Genomic DNA, 22,450 nt, shown 5'->3' on the forward strand with positions numbered 1-22,450 from the left:
AGCTGATGTGGGCGTTCTCAGAATTTGCGTTTGAATAGCACGCGCTCTCCGGGGTGTGGTCAAATTACTTTTGAATGGCTCGTAACGAGCTCGACTGGAGTCGCTCTCTTTTTGTACAGATTACAGAAGCTGAGAATATTTGTTTTTTATATAAATTACTTCATTTAAAAGATGCGATCTCAAGCTTTATGCCCGTGGGTCTGTTTGCCTGTTTGACTGAATTTTCACGGAGTTATAGATCATTTTCGAACGCGTTTCAAATGGGAGTTTACTGACAGAGAGAAGGCAGAAATCGCATCATGTTAATTTTTCTTTATTTGTCAAAAAGCAAAACACTTTATTTTTATTGTGAGTATCCAGAAAAAAAATAGAAACTGAACAGGATCGAATGATGTATTACACGAAAATGAAAGATCAAAATTAACAGAGCATTTAGTGTTTATTTTCATTGCTAAAAAAAAAAAAACGAGCAAAACGCGCGGGCGCGTTTTTGGTCCCCAGAGGGTTAATGAAAGAAGTCTCTTATGCTCACCTGTACAATTTAAAATAACTGTTTTCTATTTTTATCTATTTTATAATGTATTTTTTTCCTGTGATCAAAGCTGAATTTTCAGCAGCCATTCCTCTTGGCTTGTGTCACATGACCCTTCCGAAATCATTCTAATATGCTGATTTGGTGCTCAAGAAACCTTTCTTATTATTATAAGAATAAGAATATATTTTGAATGGTATGGATGAGTGTCACTGGATTGCTTAAATTTTCCCCATCACATATATGGGGTATCATGCTTTATAATACACATCTGTGTGGGTTTATGTGTGTGTGCTGTGTCAGTCTGTACATGAATCCAGTTCATCTGTTCTTTCTCAGATACCTGTAGTTGGTCCTTCACTTTGAGGTATTCTCGCATTATGTTCTCTGCTTCATGATGTTTCAGCTGCACTTTCTGCAATCGGTTTTCCAGAATGCACAATTTCTATAAAACAAGCACACAAGTTCATTCATTTTCTTGCTTGAACTAACATATTTAGAAAGACTTGAGAGAAGGAAGAAGAGAATTTACACAGGCAGAATGACCACTTAGGGAAACTTATGGCAGAGTTACCTTCTTTACTCTAATTCTCATTATGATGTGCAAAAAAAATCTGATTCTCGTGAATTGTTTAGATTGTATAATAATAATGGTGGTGATAAAACTGTGGGCATTTTTTAAATTACAGTAAGGAGAAATTGGGACAAAAATGATTTGACTGGAAAAAAGGCTCAATATTCTTACTGCTTTTTTTCCTTTTGATTTTGGGAGGAAACCTGGACGATTCTTTAATTGTAAGATTCACCAGTGTTCATTCAAAATGCACAGGAAAAAAGACAGTTTCTACCTTTTCCTCGTCTAGTTCCTGGTTGTCAGGCAGAGGGCTTCTGCTCTGTGGCTTCATGCTCTCGTACTGGAGCTTCAAGTCCTCCAAACGCTGCCTCTGTGTGTAAGTGGTGTGTTTCATAGCATTCAGCTTCTTCGTTTTATCACACACCTCCTTCTCCAGCACCGTCCGAGATGACTGCACAACAAAAATTACTGTCACCCACAACTGATATGCAGGTGATTCTGTAACCACGGGCAATTTAACTGGATAGTACAAGTGAAAGAAGTGACAAAAGGTTTTTAAATAACTGATATAAAGGTTAATTTAACCCCACCTTAACAGACATGTTCCTGAATGATGCATTCTCCATCCCACGGTCTTGAAAAACATCCTTGATTACTTGTTCCTCTCCCTGGAACAACCAAGATATGCATCAAATACAGCTATAACGTGACTTAAATGATATGGATATGTTTTAACATTACGTGTGTGTGTGTTCATAATGTCTGGCCTCAGCCAGTTTCGAGCAGGTTTTCATCCTCATGTCTCAGCTGAAGGATGGCTTCTCTGTTCTTCTCGATGACAGACTGAGAGCTTTCGAAATACGCGCTTCTTTCTCTCTCTAGTGGACAGAGAGAAACATTCAGCGGCCATGCGAAGTTGGGTGTAATGTCATGCAATATTAACTTTCTGTAGACAATTTTACTGAGCTCTTTATTCAATTTAACCCATTTACTCCTAAAACGCCTATAAAAACCTGTTATTCTATGATAAATACCCTGATCTCCTGAGGGTTTGCAGAAAAAAATACTAAGAATTGTCAACGTCTACCAAAACCTTAATATCTAAGCCTCTGTAGCACTTAATAAAGAAACATGAAATAAAATACATTTTAAAAAGTAAGAATCACAGGTTTTATTAAAACATGCTACCTTGGCACTAACATAACACATTTTTCAAAAAATACATGACTATTTATTATGCTATTTATTCATTATGCCATTATTGTATTACTATTTATTATGCTAGTTATTCATTATAAAAAGCCACCAACATGTCCCAAAGCTCTCACGCCCATAAAAATACACGGAAAGACATCCAGGGGGCTAGCATCCACGGGGATCGGCTGTTTCACCCCCGGTTTGCGGGTGAACTGCTTCGCCTTGCGCGGCTGGTAACCCTCGGTTCTCCAGTCTACCTGCTCCTCACCAACTCCTCACTATCTTCCTCACTAACTCCTCACTATCTTCCTCACTAACTCCTCACTATCTTCCTCACCAACTCCTCACTATCTTCCTCACCAACTCCTCACTATCTTCCTCACCAACTCCTCCTTATCTTCCTCACCAACTCCTCACTATCTTCCTCACCAACTCCTCACTATCTTCCTCACCAACTCCTCACTATCTTCCTCACCAACTCCTCACTATCTTCCTCACCAACTCCTCACTATCTTCCTCACTATCTTCCAACTCAATGTCACTGCCCTCGCTGTCAAAATCCTGCTCTGTCGTTGCCATTTTCTCGCTCGCGTTTAAAGAAAATCCTAAATAAATGCACGTGTATGTCTGATTGATTGACGTGATTTTCAGCGAACCACAGTACAATTTGTGTGGTCACGTGGTCTTTAAAAAAATCAACAAGACCCACCTCATGTGTATTTGAACCAATGACAGTGCGTTATATGCTGCGCGCGTCATGAAAAGGATGACGAATACAAAATGCTGCGCCACGCAGCAGCCGGCAGGAGGTTCAGAGTTGCGCAACGCAGTAACCGGCGGTAGATGTAATGTTTCGGTGCGCAGCATCCGGTACAAATGGGTTAAAAGTAATATAAATGTATTAAACAGCTATAGAAGCAACTTTGCTATATAATAACTCCAGGCTGACATTACAACACAACATTGCCATCCTTGAGAATACATGATTAATAAGAACAATAAGAAAACAATTGAAATACTTATTCCACTACAATATTACTGACTATTTAAGCAGGTTTTAAGGTAAAGGTGTAGTGGAGGATTTCCCCGAATTTTAGAAAAGAACCGCCCTCTCCACTTTTTGAAAAAATGCACATGCGCAACACTCTCCCTGCTCCCGAGAGGGAACGCCTATTAAATGTGTGCACGAGAGAGCATGCACGAGCCTAGTTCTCCTCGCACACGCTCTGTTTACAAGTTGCTGTTGGCACGGCTCATACAAGCCTACTTTCCAAAAGAAGATTTGCACTTTTTCCACTATGTCAGACTCGCCACCGGTACAATTATGTTGCAAATTATAAACTAACTCAAAAACATTCATGCAAGACAAAATGTCAAATGCCCTTCCGTGTTTTATTTACTTATTATACTGATCGATTGAGTGAGGACTCAAGACATGATCTGCAATGGAGAAGTAGCTTGTTGCATTTGTGTAATAAATACTATGGTGAACACATTGGAATTATCAAAAATGAACACAAGGTTTTAGAACATTTCAGCGTGATACCTTTTACCATTTGGTCATAAGGCTACTTTAGACAAATTGAGATGTTTGCCGTGTCTGCGCGGTGCGTGACGTGTGCCAGGGCTAGCATCGCTAATCATAGCTTACATTAACTTTTACTAGCAGTGATTTTAAATGGATTTCTCCTAGGGATGCACCGATCCACATTTTTTCACTTCCGATCCGATCCCGATCCCTGAATTTGGATATCGGCCGATACCGATACTATTCCGATACCAGAGTTGTGCTTGCCTTAATATTATTATTATCATTATTGTTTATTTTATATGATGCTGAAACTCAACAGGCAAGTATGATATGATATGTAACGTTACGCATGTATGCATGTATATCCCAAAAGGCAACTTGAGGTAAATATAAAGTCAGAAAAGGAAGTCAGAAAAACAGGAAATCCTGTTAACAGTAAAATAAATCCCATTCTGAAAACAAATATGCAACTTTAAAGGTTTCAAATTGATTGGCATGTCAATATTTATTACATTCCCAAAATGTCAAATACTTGAGTCTTGAAATAAGAAAAGTGCAAGTGTAAACATCTTACACACACTATCTGAAGGGTGATCCTCGCTCCGATGCGGTAACTCTCTCGATGAACGCTCCATCAACATCAGCATCTTGCAAACAGACTAGCGGATTTCGCCTCAATTTTTCTCTGGACGCGCGAATGGATTCAAAATATTCAAGCGTCCAAATAGACGCGAATTTGACGCGCTACTCGCGTTTGGTGTGAAAGCACAGTAACGTGGTGCTTTTTTAAAATCATACCTGTTAACTCAGAAGGTCTGAAAAAGGTGACACATTTTATAACACACCCCCCCCCTCCCCTCAAATCAATTTTTTTTTTTACTCTTTTGGCCTGGGCAAGCCTTTCAAGGGCACGTTTTCTCTGTTTTGCCATGTGCCTCTTTCGGGCCACACCAAACAGCAGGTGTTTCGATCACTCATTAACGTTTAACCAGACACCAATGGGTCTTGTTTCATTACGTGTTCGTTTTCATTTCGCTCATCTCTTACGACAAGATATACATAAAAAAATCCGATAACAATGTTAATTTTGACAGCAAATTTTGATTTAGTTTTAGTCATAGTCTTTTGACTAAAATACCATTTAGTTTTAGTCATACTTTAGTCATCTGAATTGTTTTAGTTTTAGTCGATGAAATACAATAAGATTTTAGTCGACTGAAATATTATGGGTTTAGTTCAATTGTAATGCATTAATTTAGAATGTCTCTAAAATGTCCAAACCCATATACTCCCGGATAAAACATCTATTAACCTGTTAATATAATTGATTTTAAAGTTTGAACATGCAATACAGATACATATTTATACCATGGGCTGTTTAAATACTCGATTCTGATTGGCTGGAAGGTGTGCAGTAAAACCGTTTAATGCACAGGTAGTTCCAGTCAGTTTGATTACAGTTCGAAATTAATCCGCTACATTGGTAACCATAGTAACACAGATACACTTGCAAGCAGAGTGAGAGACGCATATGAAAACGTTTAGGTAGGCTAAACGGATGATTTTTGAATATCGTTTAATTTGTATCAGTGTTGCCTGTCATTCATAAATAATTGTAATAAATCCATTAAAGAATCATTAAGTTAGCTATATGCTTAAGCAATGAGGGGACTGTAGCTGCTAGACTTTAAAGAAGAGATCGACGCACACGTAACTCGCGCACCCATCTCTCTCTCTGTTACTTCTCCTTCAGTTCTCTGTCTCTCTCTTTTAATAATGAATTTAAATAAATGTGAATTCATTCAAATAAAAGCAATCCGATGGCTCTACTTTATTTAAAGCGGACGGAGTGCAAGAACTGACGAGCCTTAACTTAAGAAATAACCGTCATTTTTACACGTCTGTTAAAAAAATTACACTGTAAACATCAGTTACAGCTTTAACTTATTTTTAACTTGGCAAATAACCAAGGTATAAGCGGGATAATCCACGGCTAGCCATGCATTAAAGAATGGCTTCGCGTCGGGTGGTTCTTCGCCTCTACGTCGTGCATTAAAATCCTTTAATGCATGGCTAGCCGTGGATTATCCCTTACTTAACTACTGTGACTTAAAAAATATCTTAAAATTAAATAAAACCACTTTTGCTAAAGTAGAACAGTCATCTTTTCAATTAATGATATGCATTCTTTATAACTACTTGCATACATCATTCTTTATTCTTTCAAGCAGACATATTTAAATGAATTAAATATAATTAATCCTTAAAGCTATTAACGAGCAGTGAATGCTTTTCTTTTTCTTTTGTTGCTTGATCAATATTAAGGACACAGACCGCATTAGGTTTATTACCCACTGTCACTTTAAGACATCGGATCATTTCCAATGACACGCGGATCCAGAATTGCACTGATGCACATCCGATACACTCACAACTGTTTAAGACATAACCGACATATTTTACGTGAATAGTCTCCAAAACGGACATTTAGACATAATGTTGTGTGCATTTGTCCATTCAGACACGAAACAGAGCTCAATTCAGTACTCGCGCGCTGTATAGGTGTCTATGGCTGCACGCTTCGGGTCGGGTGTGTGCGTGCGCACAGAAAGATGAGACATGAGACATGCAGCGCATGCCACCTCGTGTCCCGCTGGGTACATCAGCACGTTACAGTACAAATGTGTAGGGCCCTATAATTTCCGCGATCACGGAATCGCGGAATTGGCAAAATAACGCGGAATCTAGTGTCAAAGCGGAATTTCGCGGAATTTTACATATTTGGAATAAAATTCAGTTTTTGTGAGGGAGAAAAACTATGTCTGAGGAAAATCGCATATTACTGAAAGAACGAGCAGAGAGAGAGGCCCGGTCGTGTGCGCGTCTTCAAACTGTCTTGCTCTCTCTCACTCCCTCGCGCTTATTAATCTAAATCAATTGAGAATTGACACAATGGTAAAAGTTCGGAAGAACGAAGTTTCACGTGGAGCATTCGGAATTTTTTTTCCTGCATTAGGCTACCGCTGTGTGTGAATTATGCAAAAAAAACAACTTTTTTTTACCTTTCCTTCTTCTCTGAAAAGCGTTCCGCCCATTCAGCTGACATAAAAAACACTTTCAATAAACAAAACAAAACCTATCCAATGATGAAATGTTTTCTGTGTTGACAGATCTTGTGCGATGTCCTAACTGCCGGGATAATCACACAACGCGTACAAGTCTGCTAATGATACGTCCGATTCGCGAACTAATGACTCCTTTGAACCGATTCACTTTAATGAATGGTTAAAACAACTCATAGATATGAAAACAACTGATCTGTCCAACACTGAATCGGTTCGGTGTATAACAAAATCGGTAACACTTTACAATAAGGTTCCATTTATTAAACTCTAGTTAACTAGATCAGTTAATATTAACTATTAATAAACTGCACTTCTACAGCATTTATTAATCTTTATTAATGTTAATTTCACCATTTAGTAGCCTACATTATTTAAATGAAAACTTGTATTTGTTAACATTAGTTAGCTTAATGCACTGTGTGAAGTAACATAATAAAAATACAGGGTTAGGGTTAACTAAGATTAACAAAGATTAATAAATACAGTAACAAATGTATTGCTCGTGGTTCATGTTAGTTAGCCTAATGCATTCACTAATGTAAACAAACCAAACCACATTTAACACCTCTTAAAATGAGAATTTTGTTTGTTACCTCAATAAATTTAGGGTCATTCTTATTTTATTTGTGTACATTTTAATCATTAACATTAAAAACACTCTTTTTACGACTAAAATAACTGTAAAGGGTAAAAAAAACCTTGAATTCCCAAAAATTAAAATGGAAAAAAACGGAATTTGCAAAAATTAAAACGGAAAAAACGGAATTTGGGAAAAAATAAAACGGAATTTGGGAAAAAATAAAACGGATTTTATAGGGCCCTAAATGTGCGCATCTACTATCAGTTCTGAATGGATCGCTTCCCAAATCGTAACTATCTAACATAACATAACGTCTAGTTTTTATTCGTTGACGAAAATGTCAATAGATTTTCGTCATTCAAAACTAGTTTTTATAATTTACTTTATCGTTTAGGTTTCGTCTGTGAAAAATGTCGTTGATGAAAATAATGAGGAAAATTATTCGTCAACGAAATTAACACTGTAATATAATGCAGTGGAGGAGATAGCCTTGCCAAAATCCTTGACATTGAACTAACATTGTAGGCTAACAACACAATTTGCTGATCTTACGTTAGCTGAGTAGCCGACAAGCTTACTTTCCATTATAACGTTGATGTTAAACATGTTCACTAACGTGAATTCATCCGCGGAAAAGCTGCAGCCAGGGGCTTTTCAAAGAAGACGCTGCCGTTATTTATCTTGACTGTGATTGGCCAAATGACTCGCGTGATGAAAACGCTAATTTCTCCAAATAGCATGCCAAACTTTACCTGTCGAGTAGAAACTTTGCGACTGAGGCATCAGTGGGAAGCCCAACCTGTGCTTTTAGCGCACGCCAGCGTGTGAAATATTCTCCCAAAAACACTCTGGTCTTGTTTCTTTCTTCAGAGGCCTTTCTCTTCTTGTCATACAATTCATAGACACTTTTTCTCTTGCGACCCTCAGACATTTTGAAAAACCCTGGTGAGAACGGCGAGCTTCAATGAATGGCTGAAACAGTAGCTCACCACACATATACACCTGAAAGTGCGCATGCGCAGAAAGCGAAAACTACCTAGGGACGAGCACGTACGACGGCCTTACGTAAACATCACCGGAATGATTGACAATTAGGAGGACCAATAGTCTTGATGATCCACCCGGAAAAAGAGAATCCTCCACAATACCTTTCAATACCAAAAACAGCTCAAACATGCATTTTAGTCTGGGACTCGGCTTAAGCCTTGTCTGTGAAACCAGGGGGTTTATGTATTTGACAAGATTCATTAGTACCAGTGGTATGTGCTGAAGTTTGTCACTGAGGTGCTTCACTCCTGCTTTGACAGTGTTGAGTGTATTTGCTGCTATCTTGGCAAGGAACTGGCAAGGGGCATGAAATAAACAACATATTATTAATATTAGTAAGTGTTATTTTACAACTTCCAAAAAAGTAAAAAATGACATATATTCCTAAAGTAAACAAAACAGTCAATGTTTCACTAGTTACAAATCTTCAACAAGCCCAAATACAATAACAGCAACTTGACTAATCATTGTTCCTCACCTCCTCTTCCTCTATCTCCTTCAGGATGGTTGCCAGATCTTTGCCCTGTAGTTCCTCCTTCAGCAGCATCAGTTTCTGCTCAGCCTCAGACATCAGCTGCAGTGTTTGTTCTTCTGAGTCTGGAGGCAGCTGTGGTGTCGGACCCTTCATCTGCCAGAGACCAAGAGGAATGCTCAGACATTTCATGCATGCATCGTTTAAATGTAAAAACATTTCCTTAATCACTAACTACAGAGAAGACATCCCTGGACACTTTTTACTGAATTTATCTTATGCAGTTTCTACTCAATTTTATAAAAAAAAAAAACAAACATTCTAATACACTACCTACGCTATGTATCAGTCTCTGACGCGCGTTCACGAGAGCACCACGTGTGTGGTGATGACGCAGCAGCTGGCGTTCTGACATATAACCTACAAGCAGAGGAAGATGCACGCGAGGTCGCGCATGCGTTGTGGTGCTCTCGTGAACGCGTGTCGGAGACTGATACAGAAGGGAAGAAATTACTGAATAAAGTTGACATTTTGGTTTTTTTTGGTGCACAGAAAGTATTCTCACCGCTTCATAAAATTAAAGGGATGGTTCGGAGTAAATTCAACCTAGGGTCCTTTGCACCATGACCTCAAGCCAAACACCCCCCCAGAAGGTTTTTTTTTCCTTGGTCGAACATTATTAAAAGTTAAAGCTTATTAAGGATATCAGCTGAATGGCCTAGTGACATCACTCTCTTCATCGCCACTGTCGTCCTCATCTGTTGATCAGTCTCTGTCACACACAATCACACGTAAATGTGATCTGGCCTTTGAGGTGAAATGTAAGACTTTCTTCCTGAAGAAACAAATAAGAAAATAATTTAAAATGTTTATTTACCATGCTGTTCAAAAGATTGGGGTCGCTAAGAGTTTTAATCTTAAAGGGATTGTTCACCCAAACTCTGTCATTATTTACTCACCCTCATGTGGCTCCAAACCCAGAAGACTTTCGTTCATCTTCGGAACACAAATGAAGACATTTTTCTGTCCCTCCACTGGCAGCCTATGCAACTACCACTTTCAAGCCCCAGAAAGGGAGTAAGTAATCATTAAAGTAATCCATGTGTCTCCAGTGGTTTATCCGCAACTTAACGAAGCGACACGAGTGCTTTGTTTGCGCAAAAAAACACAATTTACCACTTTATTTACAAAATATAAATCTCCATTGCGCGTTCACGAGAGCACTGTGGCACATGTGTATTCTGTTGACGCAAAAGCAGACGTTGTTGCATGAACGCATGCTGGAGATTAATAATTTGTAAATAAAGTGGTAAATTATGTTTTTTTGGGGGGTTTTTGCAAACAAAGCACTCTTTAATATGTTTAATAGATTACTTTAATGATGTCTTTAGTACCTTTCTGGGGCTTGAAAGTGGTAGTAAGCTCTCAGATTTCATAAAAAAGATCTTCATTTGTGTTCAGAAGATGAAGAGTAATTAATGACAGAATTTTACATTTTAGCTGAACTAACCCTTTAATGAAAGAAGTCTCTTATGCTCACCTGTACAATTTAAAATAACTGTTTTCTATTTTTATCTATTTTATAATGTAATTTTTTCCTGTGATCAAAGCTGAATTTTCAGTAGCCATTCCTCTTGGCTTGTGTCACATGACCCTTCCAAAATCATTCTAATATGCTGATTTGGTGCTCAAGAAACCTTTCTTATTATTATAAGAATAATAAGAATATATTTTGAATGGTATGGATGAGTGTCATTGGATACATTGGATTGCTTTAAATTATTTAATATGGGGTATCATGCTTTATAATACACATCTGTGTGGGTTTATGTGTGTGTGCTGTGTCAGTCTGTACATGAATCCAGTTCATCTGTTCTTTCTCAGATACCTGTAGCTGGTCCTTCACTTTGAGGTATTCTCGCATTATGTTCTCTGCTTCATGATGTTCAGCTGCACTTTCTGCAATCGGTTTTCCAGAATCCGCAATTTCTATAAAACAAGCACACAAGCTCATTCATTTTCTTGCTTGAACTAACATATTTAGAAAGACTTGAGAGAAAGAAGAAGAGAATTTACACAGGAAGAATGACCACTTAGGGAAACTTATGGCAGAGTTCCCTTCTTTACTCTAATTCTCATTATGATGTGCAAAAAAATCTGATTCTTGTGAATTGTTTAGATTGTATAATAATAATAATGGTGATAATACTGTGGGCATTGCTTTGGACAGGACAATTTTCTTTCTTTTTTTTAAATTATAGTAAGGAGAAATTGGGACAAAAATGATTTGACTGGAAAAAAGGCTCAATATTCTTACTGCTTTTTTCCTTTTGATTTTGGGAGGAAACCTGGACGATTCTTTAATTGTAAGATTCACCAGTGTTCATTCAAAATGCACAGAAAAGAAGACAGTTTCTACCTTTTCCTCGTCTAGTTCCTGGTTGTCAGGCAGAGGGCTTCTGCTCTGGGGCTTCATGCTCTCGTACTGGAGCTTCAAGTCCTCCAAACGCTGCCTCTGTGTGTCAGTGGTGTTTCATAGCATTCAGCTTCTTCGTTTTATCACACACCTCCTTCTCCAGCACCGTCCGAGATGACTGCACAACAAAAATGACTGTCACCCACAACTGATATGCAGGTGATTCTGTAACCACGGGCAATTTAACTGGATAGTACAAGTGAAAGAAGTGACAAAAGGTTTTTAAATAACTGCTATTTAGGTTAATTTAACCCCACCTTAACAGACATGTTCCTGAATGATGCATTCTCCATCCCACGGTCTTGAAAAACATCCTTGATTACTTGTTCCTCTCCCTGGAACAACCAAGATATGCATCAAATACATGTATAACGTGACTTAAATGATATGGATATGTTTTAACATTACATGTGTGTGTGTGTGTGTGTTCATAATGTCTGACCTCAGCCAGTTTCTTGCGCATGTTTTCATCCTCATGTCTCAGCTGAAGGATGGCTTCTCTGTTGTTCTCGATGACAGACTGAGAGCTTTCGAAATACGCGCTTCTTTCTCTCTCTAGTGGACAGAGAGAAACATTCAGCGGCCATGCGAAGTTGGGTGTAATGTCATGCAATATTAACTTTCTGTAGACAATTTTACTGAGCTCTTTATTCAATTTAACCCATTTACTCCTAAAACGGCTATAAAAACCTGTTATTCTATGATAAATACCCTGATCTCCTGAGGGTTTGCAGAAAAAATACTAAGAATTGTCAACGTCTACCAAAACCTTAATATCTAAGCCTCTGTAGCACTTAGAAACATGAAATAAAATACATTTTAAAGGTAAGAATCACAGGTTTTATTAAAAATTTAGAAAAGGAGTTTTCCCATAGCGTAAGCTAGCCGTAAGCAATACTCGTTCCCTCATCTCAGGGAACTGAGGTTACGTTAGTAACCGAGACGAGGGAACTGCAAAGGGACATGAAATAAACACCATTAATATTAGTCAGCGTTATTTTACAACTTCCAAAAAAGTAAAAAATGACATATATTCCAAAAGTAAACAAAAGTGTCAATGTTTCACTAGTTACAAATCTTCAACAAGCCCAAATACAATAACAGCAACTTGACTAATCATTGTTCCTCACCTCCTCTTCCTCTATCTCCTTCAGGATGGTTGCCAGATCTTTGCCCTGTAGTTCCTCCTTCAGCAGCATCAGTTTCTGCTCAGCCTCAGACATCAGCTGCAGTGTTTGTTCTTCTGAGTCTGGAGGCAGCTGTGGTGTCGGACCCTTCATCTGCCAGAGACCGAGAGGAATGCTCAGACATTTCATGCATGCATCGTTTGAATGTCAAAACATTTGCATTTTAGTCTGGGACTCGGCTTAAGCCTTGTCTGTGAAACCAGGGGGTTTATGTATTTGACAAGAAAAAAAGACAGTTTCTACCTTTTCCTCGTCTAGTTCCTGGTTGTCAGGCAGAGGGCTTCTGCTCTGTGGCTTCATGCTCTCGTACTGGAGCTTCAAGTCCTCCAAACGCTGCCTCTGTGTGTCAGTGGTGTGTTTCATAGCATTCAGCTTCTTCGTTTTATCACACACCTCCTTCTCCAGCACCGTCTGAGATGACTGCACAACAAAAATTACTGTCACCCACAACTGATATGCAGGTGATTCTGTAACCACGGGCAATTTAACTGGATAGTACAAGTGAAAGAAGTGACAAAAGGTTTTTAAATAACTGCTATAAAGGTTAATTTAACCCCACCTTAACAGACATGTTCCTGAATGATGCATTCTCCATCCCACGGTCTTGAAAAACATCCTTGATTACTTGTTCCTCTCCCTGGAACAACCAAGATATGCATCAAATACAGCTATAACGTGACTTAAATGATATGGATATGTTTTAACATTACGTGTGTGTGTGTTCATAATGTCTGACCTCAGCCAGTTTCGAGCAGGTTTTCATCCTCATGTCTCAGCTGAAGGATGGCTTCTCTGTTCTTCTCGATGACAGACTGAGAGCTTTCGAAATACGCGCTTCTTTCTCTCTCTAGATCTTTGCCCTGTAGTTCCTCCTTCAGCAGCATCAGTTTCTGCTCAGCCTCAGACATCAGCTGCAGTGTTTGTTCTTCTGAGTCTGGAGGCAGCTGTGGTGTCGGACCCTTCATCTGCCAGAGACCGAGAGGAATGCTCAGACATTTCATGCATGCATCGTTTGAATGTAAAAACATTTGCATTTTAGTCTGGGACTCGGCTTAAGCCTTGTCTGTGAAACCAGGGGGTTTATGTATTTGACAAGATTCATTAGTACCAGTGGTATGTGCTGAAGTTTGTCACTGAGGCGCTTCACTCCTGCTTTGACAGTGTTGAGTGTATGTTTGAGTCCGTCCAGACGATCTTTAGCTGCATCACGGCGCTGCTGCGTCTGCTCAAGCTGCTGCTGAAGCTCACAAACCTGTTGGCTGCTAAACAAGCAAACACAAGCACAGAAGAGCATTAGAGAGCTGACTGAGGACAATAATGTTGTTATTATTCAGTCACAATAACAGAGCATGTGAAGTGATATCATAGCACTATTATTCACACTGTCTACAATGTCTGCTCTTACCTTGAGAGTTCAGTTTCTCCTGAGTGTTTTATATCCTGAAGCTGAGTTTGAAGTGCATTCCTCTCTTCCTTCAGTTGAAGCAGCATTCTCTCATTTTTTGCCTTCATCTTCTCCAAATGTTCCTGTGTTTTTCCCTGAGAGATAAACCGGCCCACTATTTCCTATTACAAGAGAAATCAGGAATACACTTGCTTAACCCTCTGGGGTCTAAGGTGTTTTTGGGGTCCTTGAGATGTTCTGACATGCCCTGACATTTGTGCTTTTTTCAGTTGCTTATAAACATAGTAATGGCAAAAAAAAATTACACACTATTTAGCACAAACAGGGCTACCATAATATGTGAGCAACAAGAATGTACATGTCTGCATTTTTGAGAGAATAATGTTTATGCGTGGTTATTGAAAAAACTAAAAACTAAAGTTTCTGAAATAAGACCACAAAACACACACTAAATATGTGCCAATAAGACTTTTGTCTAATGGATGTCATCGCCTAGTGTTTTTTCTTCAAAATTATGTGAAAATCACCCTGCCTAATCCTTCACATAACACAATACATTGATTTGAATTTTGCAAAGCACTTTCTGTTTGGAAAGGCAATATTCGAGTGGGCGTCGACGATCATGCATATGTAGTGGTTCACACCTGAGGACCGCATACTTAATGAGCCATTCATTCAGGTGAGTCACTGAGCCACAAGAATGCAAGAGCAACAGTTGGAAGCATCTCAATTCTTTTTTATTTTTCCACATATTGTGCTTGCAAATTGGCCTATAATATCCAAGGAAAACATGTCTAGTAATTGTGCAGTTAATTCTCATACTGTATTTTCAGCTTTGGAATATTTATCCTCTCCCCAAATTTGTCACTAATAAAACACAATAAAAATTATTTAAAGAAAAGGCTTATATTTACCTTTTAAAGGGTAACTAAACCCTAAACCCACTTTTTTTATTTAATGATCTGTAAGAATGAGGCTTTATTAGTGCTGTTCATTGATTCGAGTAACTTTTTTGACATTTGGGTATAAAGTGTTTTAATTTTACAATATATGGTGTAAAAACGTCTGAGTGCTGCCCTCTTAAGGTTGAACGGTGGCTACTGCAGTTGAATTTTCCTATTGGATGTTGCGGTGGCAAGTGACGTAAAAGGTGGCAGGTGACGTAAGCAGGTTCCAGCTCTACCACGCCCCTGGTACGAGCTCACCACGCCCTTGGTATGAGCTAGCGTAGATTTATCTGTGTACAGTGGTCAGGAGGGTACGTAGGTGTAGTGTTGCTGGTTGCAACAGCACTGCTGGACTGCATAGCTTTCCAGCAGACTTGGAAAATAGGCGCCAGTGTTTGCATGCACTTGGCCTGGAAGACCGTGAGTGTGAAACCTGCATTTTCGCGGGATTGCTTCTCCAACGCAATAGAGGTGGAAATGGGCTTCTCCTCCACACAGCTCGCGCTGAAAAGCGACAGTGTAAAATGCTGCTGATCCTGCATGGACTCCACCTCCGCAGCGGCGTCTTGATGTGAGTGATCATATATATTTTAATCACAATTTATGGTTAGGCTAAAGTTAATCCTCTGGGGTCGACAAACGCGTCGGCGCATTTTGCTGGATTTTTTCACATAGCGGCAAAATATGAATATGCCTATAGAGAGCGCGCGCTATTGACATCAACTCGATAAAACCAGAGAATGACGCGCTCTGATAAAACTCATCAGATGCACTTTACGTCGTCTTTCGACTCTGTGAGCAAACTCCATTTTAGAGTCTGACAGCAGGTCTCAGGTGCACGCCCCCCCCCCCCCGCTCACGGTTCGTCCCCTCTATCTCCGCTGGGGTCTGCCCACTTTTCTAGCATTTTTCAAATATTGACAGTGGGTGGAGTCAGGCTCTGACCAGGGGTTTAGTTACCCTTTAATAGTTTGTTTACATCTACCTTGTAAATATTTAAATAAACAACAATTCAAGTGTAATCTTTCTTTGTACAAACTAAAGTATACATTTTATCATACATATTTCAAAGTTAAGGATTTGATTGATTATTTGATTATTTTTGACAAAAAAATTGGCAAATAAAAGCTTATTTGAGGTGGCAGATATTTTACAGTAAAAATGTATAATCTATCCAAAACTAATCAACGAAATGTTGTCTTTCATATGTCTGTAACATAGGTCTTTCATTTTTATTATAAGGAATATAAATGTTAATTTGCAGTTTAATACGTTGCTTATACAAATATATATATATGTGCATACACACACACATATATATGTGTATATATTTATACACAAAAATAAATTTTATTTATATTTTTTATATACTTTTTTTTTTCCACAAATTGTGCTTGCAAATTGTATAATATCCAAGGTAAACATGTCTAGTAATTGTGCAGTAAATTCTCATACTGTATTTTCAGTTTTGGAATATTTATCCTCTCCCCAAATTTGTTACTAATAAAACACAATAAAAATTATTTAAAGAAAAAAAATTATATTTACCTTTTAATAGTTTGTTTACATCTACCTTTTGAGGGACATTTTCCATTATTATTATTATTATTCCTCACAGCGCTGCGAGACGGTGTAAACAAGTAATGATCTGAATAAACTTGTGTTTTCTCGAGCTGATATGGGGCTCGAGAAAACACAGCCCCTCACAGGTTTGCGCCGTGGATTCCCGCGAGTCAGACGCGGATACTGTGTTTGTTTTAGGCTCGCGCAGTCTTCACTCGGACGCGCGCTTCAATCCGTTGTGGAGACTCTCTATTCGTTCCAGTGAAATTACAAAACAAAATACACACAAACACGTCTCTGCCTGATATACAACCACTGATAAACATAATCTGATTTGACAAAAAAAAAAAAAAAACTATATGAGTGCGGATTCGAACTCAGAACCTCTGACACACTAGGCAAATGTTCTACCACTAGACCACTTGAGTTCACGTATTTACTCACGTGAAAACTCGTTGTTTACTCGGCGTGATCAATTCGCTCTTGAACATGCTGCCGTTCGTCTGAGTTACAATCTTCCTCTGAGGAAAAGCCAAGGTGAGTTATTCCTCGCTGTCCAGAATCATCTGAAGGGCGTCTTTACCGGAGAAACGCGCCATCCTCTCTAAACGCGATGAACTATCAGTGAATCTGATCTGATGAAACTTCGTGTTTTCAAGGCATTGATCGGGGGGCGGGTGCGAAGCATAGATTACCTAAACTATTTACCATGTGAATAGTGCCGGGGGTGGGGCGGCCTCAGTTCATTATAGAGATAATTAGGCAGAAGGAAAAAAACGGTACCTCTCCTTGCTTTCAAACGGATTACATGAGTTGAAAACATTTGTTTTTTATATTAATTACTTCATTTAAAAGAAGAGATTTCAAGCTTCATAAAGACATATATCACGTGCCTGTGTGAGAAGTATTCGCTGAGTTATGATTCATTTTCGGACGCGTTTCAGAATGGACTACACGGACAGAGAGAAGGCAGACCTCGCTCCGTGTTTATTTTTCTTAATTTGGCGAAAAGCACAACACTTTGTTTTTATTGTGAGTATACAGAAAAATAATACACATTTAACAGAATCGATTGATGTATGAAACTCCTATGGAAAATCAAAGTCAACAGAGTATTTATGAGTTTCTTTTACACTGATAAAAAAAAAGCGACCTGGTATCGCCGGCGATACCGCCGACCTCAGGGGGTTAACACAAGAACGGAATTGCTTAACAAGGAGTAATCTATATAACTGTAAGCGGGGCGGCCTACGAACTACTGTGTGAGTCTTGAAGCTGAACTTCTGCTCATGAAACTGCAAACTATCTTCAGTAAAACTTTTCTTCAATTCATTATAATTCTGACTCGGGGGTCTTCTTTCAAACATCTGGTCCTTGTGTCCTAAACTGTTATCCCCTAACACACTGAAAGCAGTTGAATGTTGTCTGTCCTCACCCGTGGGTCTGTGACTCCAGTGGCCTCTTTGATTTGCTGGAAAGCTTCCTCAAAAGGAGAGATGGCCTCCACTTCTTCTCCTGCGCTGGCACTGCTCTGGGCCTCGCTGATCAGCTCATCGGGGAGCTATTTTTCAACATTGATAATAATAAGAAAAGTAACTTGAGCACCAAATCCAAATTAGAATGATTTCTGAAGAATCATGTGACATTGAAGACTGTATATGATGCTGAAAATATAGCTTTGCATCACAGGCATAAATTATATACTTAAATAGAACAGTTATTTTAAATTGTAATAATATATTTCACAATATTACTGTATTTCTCATCAAATAAATGCAGCTTTGGTGAGCATAAGAGACTTTACAATATCGTAATTATTCCAAGCTTTTGACCGGTAGTGTATATGCTTATAAATAGTTGAATTGTCTATTTTATTTGTGTGTTGTGAGCTTTGCAGCATGCTAACACCAAGCTCTATTAACATCGAGTCCAGTCTCCTGTGGACTTCACATGAGAAGTGCTATTAGTATGACACACATATTTTTATGCTTATTACAGTAATTACATTGTTAGCTGAAGAGTGATGGATGATGCTCGCTCTTCTCTTCATCCTCTCTGCCTGAGCAATCCTCTTCTCCTCCTGCTTCTTGTAGCAGGAGAGGATTTTCTCTCGCTCTCTGTACACCTGCTCCTCCTGAAGCTGCAGCTCAGACTGGACACACACACACACACACACACGCACACACACACACACCTTAATGAAATGAGGCATTTATAGAACGCTCTCCCCTCAACCACCACCAGTGTGCAGCATCCACTGTCAGAACAATGGCGCCAGTGCGCTCACCACACACCAGCTATAGGTGGAGAGGAGAGAGAGTGATAAAGCCAATTGAAAGCATGAGGATTCTTATTAGTAGGCCATGATTGATAAAGGCCAATGGAGGGAATTTGGGCAGGACACCGGAGTTACACCCCTACCCTTTACGAGAAGCATTACTTGCACAACCTTTACCATGGCACACTGACACGCATGCTTGCTTTATTATCTCATTAAAATACATTGTAATCATTTATTAAACGCTTTGTCTTTACCATGGCTGCATCCTTTGAGGATTGAGCGTCACTGTTGATGACCTGCAGTTTTTTGAGCACTTGTGTCTGCCGGTGGATCTCTGCCTCCATCCTGTCCAGCTGTGGCTGAAATGTAAGACTTTCTTCCTGAAGAAACAAATAAGAAAATAATTTAAAATGTTTATTTACCATGCTGTTCAAAAGATTGGGGTCGCTAAGAGTTTTACTCTTAAAGGGATTGTTCACCCAAACTCTGTCATTATTTACTCACCCTCATGTGGCTCCAAACCCAGAAGACTTTCATTCATCTTCAGAACACAAATGAAGATATTTTTCTGTCCCTCCACTGACAGCCTATGCAACTACCACTTTCAAGCCCCAGAAAGGGAGTAAGTAATCATTAAAGTAATCCATGTGTCTCCAGTGGTTTATCCGCAACTTAACGAAGAGACACGAGTGCTTTGTTTGCGCAAAAGGGGGGGGGGGGGGGGGGGGGGGGGGGGTTTTGCAAACAATGCACTCTTTAATATGTTTAATAGATTACTTTAATGATGTCTTTAGTACCTTTCTGGGGCTTGAAAGTGGTCGGTGCGCAGCTGTCAATGGAGGGACAGAAAGCTCTTCATTTGTGTTCAGAAGATGAAGAGTAATTAATGACAGAATTTTACATTTTAGCTGAACTAACCCTTTAATGAAAGAAGTCTCTTATGCTCACCTGTACAATTTAAAATGACTGTTTTCTATTTTAATCTATTTTATTATGTAATTTTTTCCTGTGATCAAAGCTGAATTTTCAGCAGCCATTCCTCTTGGCTTGTGTCACATGACCCTTCCGAAATCATTCTAATATGCTGATTTGGTGCTCAAGAAACCTTTCTTATTATTATTATAAGAATAAGAATATATTTTGAATGGTATGGATGAGTGTCATTGGATACATTGGATTGCTTTAAATTATTTAATATGGGGTATCATGCTTTATAATACACATCTGTGTGGGTTTATGTGTGTGTGCTGTGTCAGTCTGTACATGAATCCAGTTCATCTGTTCTTTCTCAGATACCTGTAGTTGGTCCTTCACTTTGAGGTATTCTCGCATTATGTTCTCTGCTTCATGATGTTCAGCTGCACTTTCTGCAATCGGTTTTCCAGAATGCACAATTTCTATAAAACAAGCACACAAGTTCATTCATTTTCTTGCTTGAACTAACATATTTAGAAAGACTTGAGAGAAGGAAGAAGAGAATTTACACAGGAAGAATGACCACTTAGGGAAACTTATGGCAGAGTTCCCTTCTTTACTCTAATTCTCATTATGATGTGCAAAAAAATCTGATTCTCGTGAATTGTTTAGATTGTATAATAATAATGGTGATAATAAAACTGTGGGCATTGCTTTGGTCAGGACAATTTTAATTTTTTTTAATTTTTTTTAATTACAGTAAGGAGAAATTGGGACAAAAATTATTTGACTGGAAAAAAGGCTCAATATTCTTACTGCTTTTTTTCCTTTTGATTTTGGGAGGAAACCAGTGGACAATTCTTTAATTGTAAGATTCACCAGTGTTCATTCAAAATGCACAGAAAAAAAGACAGTTTCTACCTTTTCCTCGTCTAGTTCCTGGTTGTCAGGCAGAGGGCTTCTGCTCTGGGGCTTCATGCTCTCGTACTGGAGCTTCAAGTCCTCCAAACGCTGCCTCTGTGTGTCAGTGGTGTGTTTCATAGCATTCAGCTTCTTCGTTTTATCACACACCTCCTTCTCCAGCACCGTCCGAGATGACTGCACAACAAAAATTACTGTCACCCACAACTGATATGCAGGTGATTCTGTAACCACGGGCAATTTAACTGGATAGTACAAGTGAAAGAAGTGACAAAAGGTTTTTAAATAACTGCTATAAAGGTTAATTTAACCCCACCTTAACAGACATGTTCCTGAATGATGCATTCTCCATCCCACGGTCTTGAAAAACATCCTTGATTACTTGTTCCTCTCCCAGGAACAACCAAGATATGCATCAAATACAGCTATAACGTGACTTAAATGATATGGATATGTTTTAACATTACATGTGTGTGTGTGTGTGTGTGTGTGTGTGTGTGTTCATAATGTCTGACCTCAGCCAGTTTCTTGCGCATGTTTTCATTCTCATGTCTCAGCTGAAGGATGGCTTCTCTGTTGTTCTCGATGACAGACTGAGAGCTTTCGAAATACGCGCTTCTTTCTCTCTCTAGTGGACAGAGAGAAACATTCAGCGGCCATGCGAAGTTGGGTGTAATGTCATTCAATATTAACTTTCTGTAGACAATTTTACTGAGCTGTTTATTCAATTTAACCCATTTACTCCTAAAACGGCTATAAAAACCTGTTATTCTATGATAAATACCCTGATCTCCTGAGGGTTTGCAGAAAAAAATACTAAGAATTGTCAACGTCTACCAAAACTTTAATATCTAAGCCTCTGTAGCACTTAGAAACATGAAATAAAATACATTTTAGAGGTAAGAATCACAGGTTTTATTAAAAATTTAGAAATGGAGTTTTCCCATAGCGTAAGCTAGCCGTAAGCAATACTCGTTCCCTCATCTCAGGGAACCGAGGTTACGTTAGTAACCGAGACGAGGGAACTGCAAAGGGACATGAAATAAACACCATTAATATTAGTCAGCGTTATTTTACAACTTCCAAAAAAGTAAAAAATGACATATATTCCAAAAGTAAACAAAAGTGTCAATGTTTCACTAGTTACAAATCTTCAACAAGCCCAAATACAATAACAGCAACTTGACTAATCATTGTTCCTCACCTCCTCTTCCTCTATCTCCTTCAGGATGGTTGCCAGATCTTTGCCCTGTAGTTCCTCCTTCAGCAGCATCAGTTTCTGCTCAGCCTCAGACATCAGCTGCAGTGTTTGTTCTTCTGAGTCTGGAGGCAGCTGTGGTGTCGGACCCTTCATCTGCCAGAGACCGAGAGGAATGCTCAGACATTTCATGCATGCATCGTTTGAATGTAAAAACATTTGCATTTTAGTCTGGGACTCGGCTTAAGCCTTGTCTGTGAAACCAGGGGGTTTATGTATTTGACAAGAAAAAAAGACAGTTTCTACCTTTTCCTCGTCTAGTTCCTGGTTGTCAGGCAGAGGGCTTCTGCTCTGGGGCTTCATGCTCTCGTACTGGAGCTTCAAGTCCTCCAAACGCTGCCTCTGTGTGTCAGTGGTGTGTTTCATAGCATTCAGCTTCTTCGTTTTATCACACACCTCCTTCTCCAGCACCGTCCGAGATGACTGCACAACAAAAATT

At 39.0% G+C, this 22,450-nt stretch overlaps 2 protein-coding genes and 1 pseudogene across 3 annotated transcripts in view; 1 reads left to right on the top strand and 2 right to left on the bottom strand.

Moving 5' to 3' along the window:
• The window catches only part of LOC311301263, a 26,892-nt pseudogene extending 6,084 nt beyond the window's left edge, over positions 1 to 20,808 (bottom strand). The window contains exons 1-14 of the transcript in view: positions 20,754 to 20,808; positions 20,214 to 20,314; positions 19,172 to 19,297; positions 18,642 to 18,788; positions 18,072 to 18,197; positions 14,127 to 14,287; positions 13,830 to 13,983; positions 13,464 to 13,686; positions 10,914 to 11,047; positions 9,065 to 9,214; positions 8,794 to 8,880; positions 1,697 to 1,774; positions 1,381 to 1,557; positions 843 to 977 (exon numbers count right to left, since the gene is read on the bottom strand). The product of the transcript in view is annotated as an uncharacterized misc_RNA (transcript). The remainder of the gene's footprint in view (positions 1 to 842; positions 978 to 1,380; positions 1,558 to 1,696; positions 1,775 to 8,793; positions 8,881 to 9,064; positions 9,215 to 10,913; positions 11,048 to 13,463; positions 13,687 to 13,829; positions 13,984 to 14,126; positions 14,288 to 18,071; positions 18,198 to 18,641; positions 18,789 to 19,171; positions 19,298 to 20,213; positions 20,315 to 20,753) is intronic.
• The window catches only part of LOC311300695 (uncharacterized protein), a 283,730-nt gene that overhangs the window by 111,765 nt on the left and 149,515 nt on the right, over positions 1 to 22,450 (top strand). The window lies entirely within an intron of this gene.
• On the bottom strand, positions 11,478 to 13,353 carry LOC311300700 (uncharacterized protein). Its single transcript, XM_084425153.1, has 6 exons — positions 13,281 to 13,353; positions 12,965 to 13,141; positions 12,665 to 12,814; positions 11,977 to 12,089; positions 11,792 to 11,869; positions 11,478 to 11,652 (listed from the first exon to the last, which is right to left on the bottom strand). The coding sequence occupies exons 1-4, from the start codon at positions 13,314 to 13,316 to the stop codon at positions 12,015 to 12,017; spliced, it is 438 nt and encodes a 145-aa protein (XP_084281279.1). The 5' UTR covers positions 13,317 to 13,353; the 3' UTR covers positions 11,478 to 11,652; positions 11,792 to 11,869; positions 11,977 to 12,014.

This window comes from Rutilus rutilus (assembly GCF_951802725.1).
Source record: "Rutilus rutilus genome assembly, chromosome: 12".
In the NCBI taxonomy this organism is placed as follows: Eukaryota; Metazoa; Chordata; class Actinopteri; order Cypriniformes; family Leuciscidae; genus Rutilus; species Rutilus rutilus.

What these genes read in the sequence shown, in the direction of transcription:
- LOC311300700 (XM_084425153.1), bottom strand. Translation starts at nt 13,316, where the DNA reads ATGGAGAATGCATCATTCAGGAACATGTCTGTTAAG. An exon ending in TCAGGAACATGTCTGTTAAG is followed by an intron (nt 13,142 to 13,280) that starts GTGGGGTTAAAT and finishes TTTGTTGTGCAG; the next exon opens with TCATCTCAGACGGTGCTGGA. An exon ending in AGGAGATAGAGGAAGAGGAG is followed by an intron (nt 12,090 to 12,664) that starts GTGAGGAACAAT and finishes TCTGTCCACTAG; the next exon opens with AGAGAGAAAGAAGCGCGTAT.